Source organism: Anthonomus grandis, chromosome 5 (genome assembly GCF_022605725.1).
Source record: "Anthonomus grandis grandis chromosome 5, icAntGran1.3, whole genome shotgun sequence".
Lineage (NCBI taxonomy): Eukaryota > Metazoa > Arthropoda > Insecta > Coleoptera > Curculionidae > Anthonomus > Anthonomus grandis.
In genome coordinates, this window is record NC_065550.1 from 35464900 (window position 1) to 35482456 (window position 17557).

At 30.2% G+C, this 17557-nt stretch overlaps 1 protein-coding gene across 2 annotated transcripts in view; it reads left to right on the plus strand.

The window, feature by feature from the left end:
* Positions 1 to 17557, plus strand: part of LOC126736680 (leucine-rich repeat-containing protein 24-like) — a 156174-nt gene that overhangs the window by 90113 nt on the left and 48504 nt on the right. For both annotated transcript variants that reach the window (XM_050441169.1, XM_050441170.1), the window contains exon 5: positions 12948 to 13150. In XM_050441169.1, the coding sequence (XP_050297126.1) occupies positions 12948 to 13150 (203 nt within the window). The remainder of the gene's footprint in view (positions 1 to 12947; positions 13151 to 17557) is intronic.

The window sequence follows — 17557 nt, forward strand, 5'->3', positions numbered from 1 at the left end:
TGCACGGCATTTGGTTCAATATGCTGTCTGTAAGTCGATCCATCAATTTAAATTGACTTATTAGAATAAAATTTTACACGGGTATAATTAACTGAGAATGACAGAATCTGCTTTTTTCTACAGTATTGCCAATTAGTTAACGAAAAATTCCCTGGTGCTAGATATATGTGAATAACAAAGCTATTATTAAAAACGTAATGGTTTAATATGCTGTCTATAAGTAATTTCTATTGTAGTATGATTTGTGACAGATGACCCATTACCACAGAAGCTTATAGGCAGCATATCGCACTGCGGTATTGCCAAATAATTAACAATTTTTTGGCCAGCAATGATACCAAGCTAGAAAACGTATTTATAAAGTTGAGGAGGTAGGCACCTGGGAATAACTTCTGAAATCTGTAAAAACACCTTATGGTTCAAATTGCTATATATAAGGGGCTTTATTGAACTGAAAAATGCCATAAATAAGATATGTCACAAGAACATAGAGACACCAATAATTAATGAATTCCTTTAACTTCTATACGGTTAAAATTAACTGAGAATGACAGAACTATTTTTTTTTGAAATTTACACAAGACTAAATTGACCTGAATTGGTTAAAAATAGCGTGTAAGGAAAGTGTAAAGGAAACACTCCACGATGCCAGATATCTGGGAATAACGGAGCAATTTTTAGAAACGTGACGGTTCAATTTGCTGTTTATAAGTAATTTTTATTGTGGTAGGCTGACAAATGATAGGTATGCTATTTGACAAATGACGCCTGTCACAAAAACTTGTAAACAGCATATTGGACTGCGGTATTATCAAATTAATCGAATTTTTTTCTTCAAGTTGATACTTTCAATTTTTTAAAACCCTATTGTTCAATTTGCTGTATATATATTTTTACGATAAATTATTCACATATCTAGTACAGTACGTCTGTCCAAATCAAAATTTCCATTCAACATCATATATCCAGAACGAATTTTTCCGAAATTTGGTTACGGCTTATCGATGGGATTTTTGCCATCCGAGCGGTTATTTACGATCTACTTGGGTCCAGATATGAAGGTCGTAAAGGGAGATACCGAGGACACATGTCTGCATATTGATTTATGGAAACTGTATTATATTTCCCAGTTTAGAGGTTAACAATGACATAAAAAGGGAATATGGTTTTATTCCTCCATACAGTGCCAGAATGTTCTTCTTAAAACTACGGCTTTAAATTTTATTTTATTTACGTCCGCAGTCGTGGTATATATATATATTCGGTGCAATTTAGAGGAGCCAACCCGCCCCGATTGTACGAAACATGGAATAGAACTTTGGAAAAGTAAATAAAGTCGAAAGAAACCAAACAAAATTATCACTGCTGTTTTTTTTTGTTATGGAAAATATAGAGTTTCCAGTAGATGGTGCATTTTGTGCACTTAGGATGGAGAGAATGGATTTTGTTGGCATAACCTAAATGTACACGAATGACGTGTTTTTAGCGCTCTTAGATAGAGGATTTTATCCTCAGGCAATAAAGATGCACTTGATAGCGGTTTGTGTTCCCGCTAAAGTGCATGAGAATATTAATATAAAAAATTTCAATTGCCTGGAATTACTCAAAAAATGCTTTAAGCTGAAGAACATCTTCAACTTCATGGAAGGATGAAAATTTGACTTTGACTTTGACTTTGAACACAAATACGCTTTTTAGAATTTCAATTTTCATCCCCCGATATCCTCCCTTTAACCCCAACACCAAATAGTTTCCATAAATCGATATTCAGACACATGCCCTCGGTTTGGGCAACTCGTAACTCCCTTTACGACCCCCTATATCCGGATTCAAGCAGATCGTAAATAAGGACCTGGATAGCAAAAACCCCATTGATAAACCATATAACGAAATTTCTGGATATTTCGTGCCATACTGCCGGATGAGAAAATTGATTTAGTAAGACACCTTGTGAGAAATTGTATGATTAGTTGGGTTGTACCTACACTGTTAAAGTTACGTTATTGCGTTATACTTAAAAAGGATTTTTTTTATTAAAAATTATACAATCTTTCGGCATCCGTTGCCGCACTCGGGAGGTTTTAATTTTGCATCTAATTGCATTTTTACTTGTTCGCCTCCTTTTAATAATTTAAGATTTACCATGGGAAGCGCATTTTAATCTTTCCGGACTGGGTATTTCGTTTTAAAATGAAATTGTTCACTTCTGCTGCCGCGTAATCGTTACATCTGTTACCTTCAGATGGAATAACCGGGTTGGAAAAACTTCGCTTCCGTCTCTCTCTCTCTTTTCCAAGATTTCCCGAATTAAAAATTAAAAAGTTTCTCTGCCATTTATCGCGAGACTCGAGAAATTAAAACCGTGGACGGACTGACGGACGTTCTAAGTAACGTGTTCGACACGGTTTTGTTGTTGAAAATTTTATAGCGGTGAGGGTAAAGCTGAATTTAATTGGGTTCTGTTCTTAACTACGATTAGACCTTGAATTGTTTAAAAGGGGTGGAACGAAACACGCGATTACCTGCAATATTAAGCAAGGTTTTGTTAGCGAGATAATTTCGTTTTGTTGGTTTCGGTTTTGTGGTTAATGTGGATATTGTTTACGGGAGTAAAACAGAATTTTTCACTTTTTTTAAACCTCATTTCAGGTCTCCACTATGTAAAGTAATTTGGTTTGTTAATTTGGTGGTTTTCCAGGTTCTCCAGGCAGTTTAAATGATATTTTTTTTATTTTTTTTTCAAATAAAAACTTTTTTTTGGCATATATCAACTGCTTCAGTTTCCAGAAAAGATATTTTTTTAGTCTAGGCACTCGATTATATTTTCCAGCATTTCTTTATTATTCATACTACTTTATTATTCATTTTTTATTAATATTATTAAATTCTTATAAATAGCAGATGGTCTTGTTCTTTTCAACAGTGTACATTCTAAATAAAAATGCTGTTTTTTAACACTCTTCAAAACCTGCCATTCGACAAAAGTGTAATTGTACAAATCCTAAATTATCAACAATATTGATTTTCAATAATAAAGTATATCGGTCTAAACCTAAACTTGCTTAAGAACCTGATAGAGTGTGTTTCTAATTCTCCTTCAAAAATCCTTAAATAAAACTTAAGATTTTTAAGACATTTTATTTTAAGCAACTCGTTATGGTATATCAAAGAATTGATTTATGTAGAAATAATTTTAAAGGATTCAATCTTCCTAGTGATTATGGTTGTTCTTCAAATTCCTGGAAGAAACTCATTATTTTCACTATTTCAGGCAATTGTAAATGGATGGTAAATGGAAATTTTTTTCCACTTCAACTATCTGGAATAAAGTAATTAATTAACTTATTCTAGGCAGTTGATGAATAAAATAACTCAATTTACATGAAGGAGATTTCCGAAATTTACCACCTAATAAAAGAGGTTTTCTCGTATTCCAACTGCCTGGAAGAGAAACATCAATTTTCCTAAAAAAAAAACACAAAGAGACACATCTTTATTAGGAGATGTGATGATGTCCTGACATAAGGCGAAACAAGTGTAATCAACTTAATTCACCCCTTTGTATGTAGCTCTGACTTGTATTTTCTCTACTAAATTACTTGGAAAACATGGAGTATTTTAGCGAATTAATTTCCTTCGTCCAGGCAGTTGATTCAGTTTTCCATTTCCAAAAAATGTAAAATTTGCTTTATGAAGCTTTTTAAAAAGTGCTTATTTGCCTCTAATAAAAAATGACGTTATTCTTTAACTGTCTGCACCATAGAATCAGACAAAATTTTAACTTTAACCATTATGCCACTTGCTTAAGCAAAGATCTTTGCCCTTTATTATCAACTGCCTGGAAGAAAATATATTTTTGAATTTTTGAATTTTTGAATTTTTGAATTTTTGAATTTTTGAATTTTTGAATTTTTGAATTTTTGAATTTTTGAATTTTTGAATTTTTGAATTTTTGAATTTTTGAATTTTTGAATTTTTGAATTTTTGAATTTTTGAATTTTTGAATTTTTGAATTTTTGAATTTTTAAATTTTTGAATTTTTTGAATTGTTGAATTATTGAATTATTGAATTTTTCAATTATTGAATTATTGGATTTCCAAGATAATTTTGAAGAGAAAATTTAAATTAAAAAAAATACTCTAACCCTAATGCCTAAAAAAAAAAATAAAGCAAAGATCTTTGCCCGTTTATCAAGTGCCTAGAAGAAAATATTTATTTTATTTATTCCAGGCAGTTGAGGAATAAATCAACTTAAATACATAAGATACTTTAAATTTTTGAAGTGTGGAAATTTTTGAATTTTTGAATTTTTGAATTTTTGAATTTTTGAATTTTTGAATTTTTGAATTTTTGAATTTTTGAATTTTTGAATTTTTGAATTTTTGAATATTTGAATTTTTGAATTTTTGAATTTTTGAATTTTTGAATTTTTGAATTTTTGAATTTTTGAATTTTTAAATTTTTGAATTTTTGAATTTCCAAGGTAATTTTAAAGTGAAAATTTAAATTAAAAAAAATACTCTAACCCTAATGCCTGGAAAAAATATATTAAAGCAAAGATCTTTGCCCGTTTATCAACTGCCTAGAAGAAAATATTTATTTTATTTATTCCAGGCAGTTGAGGAATAAATCAACTTAACTACATGAAAGAGATACTTTGAATTATTGAATCTTTGAATTTTTAAAATTTGGTAATTTTTGAATATTTGAGATTTTGAATTTTTGAATTTTTGAATTTTTGAATTTCCAAGATAATTTTGAAGTGAAAATTTAAATTAAAAAAAAATACTCTAACCCTAATGCCTGGAAAAAATAAATTAAAGCAAAGATTCCTGTTTATCAACTGCCTAGAAGAAAATATTTATTTTATTTATTCCAGGCAGTTGAGGAATAAATCTTAAACACATAAGATACTTTGAATTTTTGAACTTTTAAATTTTTAAATTATTGAATTATTGAATTATTGAATTATTGAATTATTGAATTATTGAATTATTGAATTATTGAATTATTGAATTATTGAATTATTGAATTATTGAATTATTGAATTATTGAATTATTGAATTATTGAATTATTGAATTATTGAATTATTGAATTATTGAATTATTGAATTATTGAATTATTGAATTATTGAATTATTGAATTATTGAATTATTGAATTATTGAATTATTGATATTTTGAATTTTTGAATTTTTGAATTTTTGAATTTTGAATTTAATGCTTAATTTAATTAAAATTTTAATTTTCGTTTTCCCAAGCAGGTTTAGGGATAATTTTGATGTGAAAAATCAATTAAATAATAAAATACTCTAACCCTTATGCCTGTAAAAAATTAACTAAAACTTTTCTTTACAATTTTTAAAAAATATCCTGGAAATCCTGGAAAAAGAAAAATTTTTTTCTGTTTCCAGGACGATTTTACTGGAATTTTGATGTTACAATCGGTTAAAGTTTTTTTTTCTGCAAAGACCCTTTTTTTGCCTCAAAGAAAATTAAATCAAAACTTTTTTCCTGATAATTGCAATTCCTAAATAAAAAAATCCTGGAAAGAGCAACTAGATATCAACAGCCTGGACAAAAAAATGGAAATTTATTCGGCTGTCTGGACACAAAAATTATTAAGAGACTTTATCCAGAATTTTTGAATTTCTCTTTTTTTATAATTAGAAAAAACCAAAGATTAAACTTTTTAATTTGATTTGATGCTTTCCCATGTTCCAAACATAAATTTTCCAATAAAAATATTCATTTATGAAAATGTTTCTTTTTCCAGGAAATTTATTCCTGGAACTTAAATGCAACAATTCCTTCAAGAGAATTGTTTTTCTGGAAACCTAATGTCTGGAGGAAAATTAATAAAAGATTTTTTCCTTGAAAAAATCCTGGATTTCCCTGGGAAAAATTTTAATTTATTTGACTGTCTGCACCAAAAATTATTAAGTGCTCTTATCCAGAATTTTTGAATTTCTAAACTTCATCTTTTTTCCTGTTCTAAATAGCAATTTCCTTGTCCTGGCAATTTTCTAAAAACCAGTTGAAATTTAAAAATTTTCCTTTTTCCAGGCAAATTTTGCCTGAAATTTTGACGTTAAAATTTCTTCACGAAAATTGTTTTTCTGGAAACCTAGCGTTCACTGTCTGGAAGAAAATTGAAATCTGTTTTCTAGGCAATTGAAATGTTTAAATAAGGAAAAAAACCCTTGAAAGAGTAATAAAATATTAACAGGCCTGGAACAAGAAAAAAATTAAATGTAATCAACTGTCTGGAAGAAAACACTTCTGGAACATACAATAGTAACAATAATCTGGAAAAAAATTAACTAAAAATTTACTGCCTGAAAAAATGCCTTATTGTTTTTCCAGGCAGTTGAATAAAAAGAGAGACGATGACAGAAAGTTTCTTCTTGCAGTCGACCTGTTGATCTCTCTCTGGTCAATTTTCAGGCAGTTTTATACCAAAATTCATAAAATGCCAATTTGCTATTTTGGATCTTTTCCAGGCAGTTGAGAAACCCTAATAGCTTTTACCATTTTTTTTTCACTCAACTGCACTCTTAATCATCTGGAAGAAACAAAATAATGTTTCCCTTCCAGGCAGTTAAAATAGACGCAGGGAAAAATTGAAGGCAGTTGAACGATCTATTAAATTGATCCCTCTACATCCTGGAATACTCAAATAATTGTCTTCCAGGGAATTAAAAACAGGAAAACCTGTCCTATTTTTTTTTCTTTTAGGCTTTTGATAGTGACAAATTTCCAGTTGATCCTAGGCAAGTACAAACTAAAATACATTTAAGACCTGCCTGGAATACTTAAGTTAGCGTTGTCTTCCAGGCAGTTCAACTATCCTGAAATGCCTGGAATTTAGGTTCTGTTTTTTGTTTTAAGTGAATTAGATACACAACTGACCACAAAAAAATTTTCCATTGAATCCTTAACAGGTTGTTCTGAAAAAAAATATTTAGGAACAAAACTGCTTAGAATAAATAACAGAGTTTTTCTTTCAGGCAGTTGCAGACCAGAATTAACTAACATTGCCTGGGTTTAACTTAAAAAATTGCAAATATCTAAGATACTTTCAACTCAACTGCCTGAAAACAATACACAATTTTCAGCAGTTGAGGGTCAACTACCTGAATATTAAAATTATTTATTAAATCTAATACATAATTTAAGAAAAAAAAATAACAAAATGTACATCGTGTCCAATTTTATTATGCATTCTACGGACACACAGCGAACCCCTAGTATAAAATTTGTTTGTTTTACCACCGTAAATTTCTTTTGTTTTCACATTAGAGATTACAAAAGACTCGGATGGTCCTCTACAAAAATAAATAATAAAGAGGCTTTTACACGACTTCGCACTCAAATAATTACATAATGGTGGTGGTGTTGGTTTTCGTTTTAATGGGGGAACCGCTAACAACTCGAGATGCGATAACTTTACCCAAACAATAACCCTGGCCCTTGAATAACGTTCTCTCTCTCCCTCTCTCTCACTATCTCCCTTAAGTTTTAATGATGACTACATGGGAAAAATCGAGCTTATAGAGTTTCCTTTTTTGTTTGTCTTTGGCGAGGTTTGGAAACTCTCGGAGGATTGTTTAACCTCAATCTCTGGCATTGTTGTTTCACTTGACGTTATAAGTTGGACGAAAAGTTTGAAAATTCAGATTTTTCTTAATTTTTTTGCATAAGAATCTCAACATTTTAGAGAGTGTGTCCTAAGGGAAATGAACTAGATGTTCGTCCAGGCAGCTTCCGAAAAGATTTTAAATTTTGGAGGTCGATATCTAGGCTTCTATGGGCAATATCGAGAACATTTTAACGATTTTGTTTTAGTTTCGTCCTTCTAAATCCAACGAGACTATCCGCAAGGTTGTAGCTCTCATATAACTCGAGATATTGCATTTTTAGAGCTAATTTTTGGGCTCAAAAACGAGGTCGTAAAATGACTTTTTCCGAATTTTTAAAAAACACTTCGAGGAAGAGTACGGTATTTCCAAGCTTGATACTTTATGATCGTTCGGTTATTAAAATTTAATATAATTATATTTATGTATTCTAATAAATATTTAATACAAAAACAGTGTTTTTTTTATATGGACGAAAAACAGTGATTTTTCAAGAGCATTTTTTACCGGGCAAATATTTGGGGTGGGTGGGGGGGGTAAGGATTTTTTTGATAAAAAAACTATGTTTTTGCAGAAAATATATATTCAATATTAAATTTAATAACACGGTTTATTTAAATTTCATTTAGTTTTATATATAAATATTTAGTATAAAAACAGCGTTATTAGATTGGATAATATGGACGGAAAACAGTGATTCTTCAGAAGAACTTCATCAAATATTTGAGATGTAGTAATCAAGTTTTAAAACTAGATATGCTAGAATTTTTTCCCTTTTGTAAACAGAATAGTATATAATATACGTATATTCTACAGTTTAATAAATATGCCTTGACCATATACGGTTGATAAATATACCAAAACAAAAAATTTACTAAAAAATCGTTGAATACATAAATATATTCTACATCTTAATACATACCGGACCATTTGACTTGTAGCCTTTTTCATTCCATTGGTAAAAATTTGGTTGAAAATCTGCAAAATTTTCATGTCAATTCTCTGCATTCTTCTACTGCATTGAATTTTTCAATATTTTTTTTTACGAAAAAATGCAACCAAAAATATCCTTAAAATTTCCAAAAAAAGATTCAAAAATGTAATTTTTATTTCATTCTCTTTCCTAATCCTGCAAAGGAAATTTAGCTCTCAAATGCCTGGAATAAATAAAATAATGATTTTCTTACAGAGGCAAGAAGTGAAATTGAAAATCAAGATAAGCCCATCGACATGGTTTCACTTTTTCCAGACAATTTAATGGTGAAGAAATATCGATATCATCAAAAACCCAAAAAATTGTTTCTAAATTGTTTAAAAATAAATTTACTTAGAACGGTTTACACCTTAAGCAATATTCCTAAAAAATATTCCACTGAGTAATATTTCTTTCGTTTCATAAGAATATCTTATATAGATTCTTAGATATTAAGGTTTCAACACGTTATTTCCAAGCTTGATACTTTATGATTGTTTGGTTAAATAAGACCCAAAATTTTCAGAGATTTTGGAGATACACCACTTGATTTCTAAATTGCTTATAAAGTTAAATTTTTATTTTTTTTTAAATTTTATGCATCCACATACATAAATATAATGCATAACATAGACATACAAAATTACGAATTATGCACCTAGATAACCGAATATCTGCATGTGCTCCTAACTGTTTTTACGAGAAAAAAAATTAATAAAGTATACCCTAACCACTACAAAAATAAAGAGCCACAATAACAAAACATACAAATGAATACACATCATCCTACCCCTAATCCTAATTCACTTTCACAAAAATCTAACCGAGATGAAGAGTTTTTACATAATTTTTTAAATGTTTTTAACCTATAAACACTCTTGATGTCGTTATATGTCGATGATATTTTAAAGATCTCTTGTTCAAATTTGTGTTAATTTTTTGAGTAACTAAGGGTTTGTTTACGCAATTTCTGGTATTATAAGAATGCATTACATAATTGTTTTTTTCGTTATTTTTTTTAATAAAGCTCTAATATTAATAATTTTCTTCTTCCAGGCACTGATGATCTTTTTTCTTAGATCTTATTTAAAAAAATACTTAGCATTCTACATTAAATTAGAAATCATTTAATCAGACTAGGAAGAATTAAATAAAAATTAAAATAACTTCCTGGAAAAAAAAAACAGCATATCATAAAAAAAATGCAAAACTGCCTAAAAAAGTTATCTGGACAATTGCTGGAATAAAGAGAAGGGAACCTCAACTGCCTGGAAAATTGACTCAAATTGCCTTGAAAAATGTACTCAATAAAAATTACTCATCAGCGATATTTCGTTCCTTCAGGTCGTTTAAGTCACTTTTTATGTTTTTTTTTTAGATAGTCAAGAATTACTTTTTTTGATATCCAGAAACTCGATAATTTTTTTTTTCTTTCAGGCTTTTGAGACTCTTTCTTCTTTGATCCATGCTCTTTTCTCCTTAATCCAGGAATTTAAAAAAATTACTTGAATTAACTTGGAAATAACTTCACCTGTCTGGAAAAAATAAAGAAAATACATAAAATTGATGCTGTGCTAAGGTATTTTATTAAGTATAAGCCCCCTACACTACTATTTTTCCTTAAAAAAAGAGTCTCTTTTAAAATCCTCGTTCATTTCTAAGCAAATTTGCCCTCTTGCGAAATATTTGCGATAAAAGTAACATACTGGTAAAAAAAGGAGCCAAAAAAAGTGTTCCAACGAAAAATGCCTTTTTTTATTTAAATATTGAATTCAAAATGACGTTTTTACACTCAAGTTCATCCTCGAGAATCCCACTATTTTGTCCTGAAAATATATCAAGATATTTCCAGTGGTTCTCAAGTTATCACCAAAAATATGCGCTCAAATATAAAAATCATAAAATTACAATTTGGTTTTGAATTCTTTAAATTTGGTAGCCTCTGGACCTTGGATGACAAAATCGTCTCTAACTCAGAAAGTTTTTGACGCACATAAATTGTTTATATATGAAATTGTTTGGAAATAATTACACTCTTTTTATGTATAAATCTTTTAACAATATTCCTATTATTTTATAGGCATATTTGCAATAAAAATGAGAAAAAAAAATGAGCAAAAAAGCGTAGTCCAGCCAAAAAACCGTTTTTATTCAAATCTTGGATCCAAAGTGACGTTTTTGCACTCAAATCTTTCCTCAGGAATCCCACTATTTTGTCGTGAAACAATCGTGAAAATATTGGCATATCTGATAAGTGACTCCACCAAAGATTTATATACGGATATTAACAATTTTTTACATAAAATTTGCCTTAAGATTTAAAATATGTTCGCTCCATTTTAAATACTTACCAACTGTAACACCCAAATATTTAGTAAAAGAAACCTCTTTAATTACATCGGCATGTTGAGTATCGTAACCTACATCTAAAGAATGGAATGTTGGGCGGTTTGCTTCAATTAAAGAAAATGCAATATAATGTGTTTTAGATATGTTGAGTGAGAGCTTAAATGTGTCTAATATTACAAATCGAATATTACGAATTTATATACAAAATACGAAGAGTAGTGGTCCCAGTACGGTTCCTTGAGGAATCCCAATCTTCACTTTGGGGGGATCACTCAAAATATTTTCTATTTTTAAAAATTGTTGTCTATTGGTTAAATAGTTTCTCAATAAATTGAAGACCGTGCCCCTCATGCCGGACCTGGACAACATATCAAGAAGGGGCACGATATCAAAGACCTTTGCCAGATCTAAGAATACGTCGAGTGAATTTGTAATTTGTTTAGTCAACTGATAGAGGGTGTCTGTGGTACTAGATCCACTAAGAAAACCATATTGGTGTCTGGATATTAAGTTTTTTCTTCTTTAAATATGTTAATGATAGATTTTTGAAAAATTATTTATTACGCTAATAGGTCGATAATTGCTGATATTTCTAAAATTATCAATAGTATCAAACTCTTCACACAAATCTTATAATAGCAATATAGTCCAATTTCCATTATCAATATCTCGAAATATCTCATCAATTATATGTACAGGGTGTCCTATTTTGGGTACTTCTACGGGATATCTCCGTTATTTTTCGAGATAGAGAGTTGCGGTTTTGGCGACACTGTGCTACTTTTTCGTAAAACTAAAGATGCTGTTAACAAAATTTTATTTTTTTAAAATACAGGGCATTTTCGAAATTTTTGCATTTTGGGACCCCCGTCGTATCCCCGGTATCTTTAAAGATTTTGTAGTACAGTATGGACTTTTTTTTCAAAAATACGCAAAAAAATTACAATTTTCTAAATTTAAATAATAAAATTCATAATTTAATGGGAGGCCATGGCTATTTATAACGAGAAACAAAAAAATTACAAATAAATTGTTTTTTATTAAATTAACAAGTTTCTTTAAATTAATTGGTAACATTGATTTATGTCTTACTATTATCAAGCTTAAGCTGAATTAATTTTAGTATCTTTTGTAGTATTTTATTTTTGTAAAATTGGTGGATACTGTTAATAAATAAATAAATAATTTTATGGGGGTATATACAAGATCAAGTGTATAAAAGACATTTAGCATTTCAAAATCTGAGAAGGAGACAAATTATTATTTTAAATGCTATTCAAAGGGTTACAAAAATGTGCCAATTTTTTTTGTTATTTTGAACATGTAAAAATGTTGTTTTGTTATAGTGTTTACTAAATTTATATATTTTTGTTTTTATGTTCCTTTAATACAAGAAAAATAAGAATGATGCAATTCCCCATTCTTCGTTATTAATTTGTAACTTTTTATTTGTGTATTATTGTTATTCATAGCCAATATTAAATTATGCATTTAATTTAGAAAATTTTTAGTTATTTGCGTATTTTTGACAAAAAAGTCCATACGTTTTTGAAAAAGTAAAAAAAGACCAATTTTATGAACTATAAATATATAGAGTGTTCCATTTAAAAAAACATAGGTTTGGGTTATAACTCAAAAACTATTAATCAAAAATAAATATATCTATACCACAAGATTCTATGGAAAAAAATCTATAAGAATGAGTTATTACTTTTACAAAAACTGTAAAAATAACGGAGATACGACAAGGGTCCCAAATGCTGTATCTTAAAAAATAAAAGGGCTATGAAAATTCTGTTTAGACGGCATCTTTAGTTTTACGAAAAAGTAGCACGGTGTCGCGAAAACCGCAACTCTCTATCTCCAAATAACGGAGATATCTCGCAAAAGTACCCAAAATCGGACACCCTGTACAAGCGCTGTAGTACGAAACTAAAAAAAAAACCTTGAAGTTATGCATTGATGAATATTCTGGTTTATTTTAGGCACCAAATCCCTGACCAAAACCCGGACCTAATCGACGGCACCGACAGTATAGGGTGCCAAAGAAGGGCTGCAGGAGATGGGGAGGACGGACGTCAGCAGCAGCAGCAGCAGCGGGGCGAGGGGTCGGACAATAATGGAATGTCGGCGTGCATCCGGAACGGTCGGGAATTTCATCCAGCAGGAGGAGATCAAAGCGCTTTAGGTACGTTGTATTTTTGCTTTTTGAATTCTCTCTTCTACCCTCTAGTCTGTCTGTCTCTTGTTTCGTATTGACTGAATAAACGTTACAATACGTGCGGTTTTAAGTCGGGTGGGGCTGAGAGAGGAGGGAGATGAAGGCCAGATGAAATTCTCAGTTTTCCTTTGTAAAACAGGGAAAGAAAATGGTATGCTTTTAAGTTTTTTAAATCAGTTTTTCAAGAATTAAAAGATAGACAGTTTTTAAAAGTTTTTTCCTTTTTTTGAATAATCCTGTGAACTTTTAAAAAAGACATTCTGAATTGAAAATGTCAAAGCCATTAATTTTACAAAAAAAAAGAGAGACTTCCTCCCACACATGTGACGTCTGCTTTTTATCCGCATCACTCATACGCCTCCCTTATATTATTCGAAATAAAACCGCAAAACAACAACAAAACCCCCGACATAAAATAAACATAATTAAAACGAACGGGTTGTGTATCTTTATACACGAATAAACATTTTAAAAATACATGTACATATAAGAACCTCGCGGCATACATTATATGGCTGGAAAAATTTAACTGCAAGCATAAAAATAGATAAAAGTAGAAATGAAATGTCAATATTAAATTTGACTTTAATGAAAAGATATTTATGAATAAATATGTGATATGAACAAGTTACATTCAACAATAATTTTAAATTAATATTTATTTATCGTCATTTAAGATAATTTTTTTTGCAGTCTTCTTCTTCACAGTTTTATTAACTATTTTTTTTTAAACTACTTTGTAGAAATATAAAATAGCTATCAAAATTTAATAATGAAAATTTTTTCCTGCAAATTATTTACTTCTGAAATTTAAGAGAAACTAAAATATGAAAAGAAAAATTATGCTTAATTATAAAAATATTAATAGACTTCTGTGATGCTCTATTGATTTAAATGTAATTTAATTATCAATAAATAGAGAATTTAGGTGTAAACTGTTGGCGCCCAACGTCAGGCAAGTTTCTCAATTTTTGCAATTAAAATTATGTACTTCGAGGGCGTTGACTCACTTTATACTAAGTCCAATATCTAAGAAACTATTAAGAATATTCTTATAAAATAAAAAGTATAATAGTTAGTGAAATATTCTTTAGAAATGTTGTTTTAAGTATAAACTGTTTTAAGTAAATATTTTAAAAATATCGACCATTTTAAGTTGGAAATTCCGAGGGTAATGTTTCATCTTCAAGGTGACCACATCATTTCTACTTAATTTATCTAAGATATTCTTATGAAACAAAAGGAATAATACTCAGTGGAATATTCTTTAGAAATATTGCTTAAGGTGTAAACCGTTCTAAATAAATATTTTTAAATAATTTAGAAACAATTTTTTGGGTTTTTGATGATATCGATATTTCTTTAAGATTTAAATTGCCTGTAAAAGTTTGCTGAAAAAGAGTACCATGTTGATGGACTTAACTTGATCTTCAATTTCACTTCCTGCTCCTGTAAGAAAATCATTATTTTATTTATTCCAGGCACTTGAGAGTTAGAAAAGCTTAATTTTCCTTTGCTAGATTAGAAAAGAGAATGAAATAAATATTACATTTTTGAATCTTTTTTTCGAAATTTCAAGGATATTTTTGGTTGCATTTTTTTGTAAGAAAAATAAATATTAAAAACTCAATACAGTAGAAAGACCAATTATCACAATAAAGAAAAATTACAGGTCAACTTTGAAAATAAAAAAGAACTACTATCAAGTAGAATTGACATGCAAATTTTGCAGACTTTCAACGAATAACTTGCCAATGAAATGAAAACGGCTACAAGTCAAGTGGTCCGATATATATATTCAGATGTAGAATATATATGACCAAGACATATTTATTAAACTGTAGAATATACATACAGGGTGTCTCAGCGAAAACGAAACAGAGCTATTTTCGGTATGAAAAAAAAATTTTTTTTCAAAAATCTCGGACACGTCGATTTTATTTTTGAGGGGGACAACTTTTCCCTACCAAGGCACCCTCATACCAGCAACCCCCTTCGAGGGGGTGGAATCACCCCTAACATCCTAAATGGAAAGAGGGGTCGTATGATACCTTATTTTAAAGGTCTTTTAATTCTGAATTTAACTGCCAAATTTGAAGTGGCTAAAATTATTTCTCTGGATAAAACAGCTTGTCAAAATTGCGGAAACAGCGAAAATGAAAAAAAAAATATTATGGACTCTTTTTTGGATAATATTTTTAAAAGAACAAAGAAATCCTATTTTCGAAGGGGTCACTTATTAATTAAGAGGCCACCTAATACCTGGAATCCTTTACGAGGGGTTGAAAGCACCCCTTAAATCTTAAACAGAAAGAGGGATCGTGTTATACCTTATGTGGAAAGCGTTTTCACTTTAAATTTAAATGGTGACTTCTGAGTGACTGATGGATTTCTTCTGGATATGAAAGCCAAATAAAATTCTGGAAAAAATGCTTTAAATAAACCTTTATGGCTGAAACCCTTTCTTACAATTTTTTTTATTGGATCATTAAAACATGATTAAACATTTATTAGTATTGTTAATATTATTGTTATTACACCTTATCAGCATATCATAAATAAAAACAAAATACCAAATAAAATGCAAACACAAGTATCTGAAGAATATATTTAGCTTGCTAAATATCATTGGTACTTTTTTCATAAAGCAGCATTTATTTAAATAGTTTTAAATTATTACCCAGTCTTTTACGTGTTGAAACACTGTTAGCAATGGTTTATTCTACTGCAGAGAGGGTTGAGATGATAGAGTTTTTCTTTCGGCATAACAATTGTGCCAATAGAACGGTACAAGAATTTAATGACCTTCATCCAGAAAAACGAGTCAACAGAAAATACGTTCTAGAAATAGTTGCTAAATTTAGGGAATCTGGCAGTGTTTTAAATAAAAAGCGTGAGGGTCAAAATGGTGTTGTTGTCAATGAAGCAATGCAAATAACTGTCCTAGGTCAACTTCATGCCGAGCCAGGAATAAGTGTCAGAAAATTGGCGACGAGTACAGGAGTAAGCAAAAGTAGTGTTCATAGGATACTTAAGCATAATAAATTTCATGCTTACAAAATTCATCTGGTGCAAGAACTGAATGAGGACGATTTTGACAGACGAGTGCAATTTTGTGAATCGCTTAGTGATATGATAACTGTTAATCCGCGTCTTATTTGCTTTTCAGATGAATGTAGTTTTTTTCTTAATGGCAACGTAAATCGTCATAACTGCCGCTACTGGTCAAATGCAAATCCGGGCCAGTTTCGTGAAGTTCATACCCAGTTCCCTGAGAAGTTAAATGTTTGGGTTTTGATTGTTGGTCCGTTTTTTCTGCCCGGAAATTTGAATGGAGAGATGTACCGAGATCTCTTGGAAAATGCCGTATATCCAAGAATAGTAGAAATAATGGAAGGCGGAAATCATTCTGATGATGATCAAGTCGTTTTCCAACAAGACGGAGCACCTCCACATTATGCTGCTGGTGTGAGGCAATATCTTGATGAGATATTTCCTGATCGTTGGATTGGAAGAAGAGGACCTTTTATGGAATGGCCAGCTAGGTCACCCGATTTAACCCCATTAGATTTTTTTTATGGGGGCATTTAAAAACAAAAGTTTACGCTACCCAACCAGACACCCTAGAAGACTTACGCCAGAGAATTATAAATGAGTGTCAGATGATAACACCTGAAGTTCTACAAAACGTCAGGCATCGTTTTGAGCAAAACCTGTATTCCAGCATGGAAGTAGGCGGGGCACAATTTGAACATTTAATAAATTGACGTAATTTAAATAAACTTGTTTTATTTAAAAGACACAAAAGGAAAAGGGTAGGTATTTCTTATCTCTCCACTTTTACTGGCAGTAAAGATTGTATTTCTTGCTATTTTTATATCCACAAGATATCCATCAGTCACTCAGAAGTCACTATTTAAATTCAGAGTAAAAAGGCCTTTAAAATAAGGAATGACACGACCCCTTTTTCTATTTAAGATTTAAGGGGTGCTTTCAACCCCTCGTAAAGGGCTCCAGGTATTAGGGTGGCCTCTTAATTAATAAGTGACTCCTTTGAAATTAGGACTTCCTTATTCTTTTAAAAATATTATCCAAAACAGAGTTCAAAATACCTTTTTCATTTTCGCTGTTTCTACAATTTTCATATCCGGATAAAAAATTTTAGCCACTTCAAATTGGGCAGTTTTATTCAGAATTAAAAGACCTTTAAAATAAGGTATCACACGATCCCTCTTTCTATTGAAGATTTTAGGGGTGATCCCACCCCCTCGAAGAGGGTTACTGGTATGAGGGTGCCTTGGGAAGGAAAAGTTGTCCCCCTCGAAAATAAAGTCGACGTGTTCGAGATTTTTGTAAAAAAATTTTTTTCATACC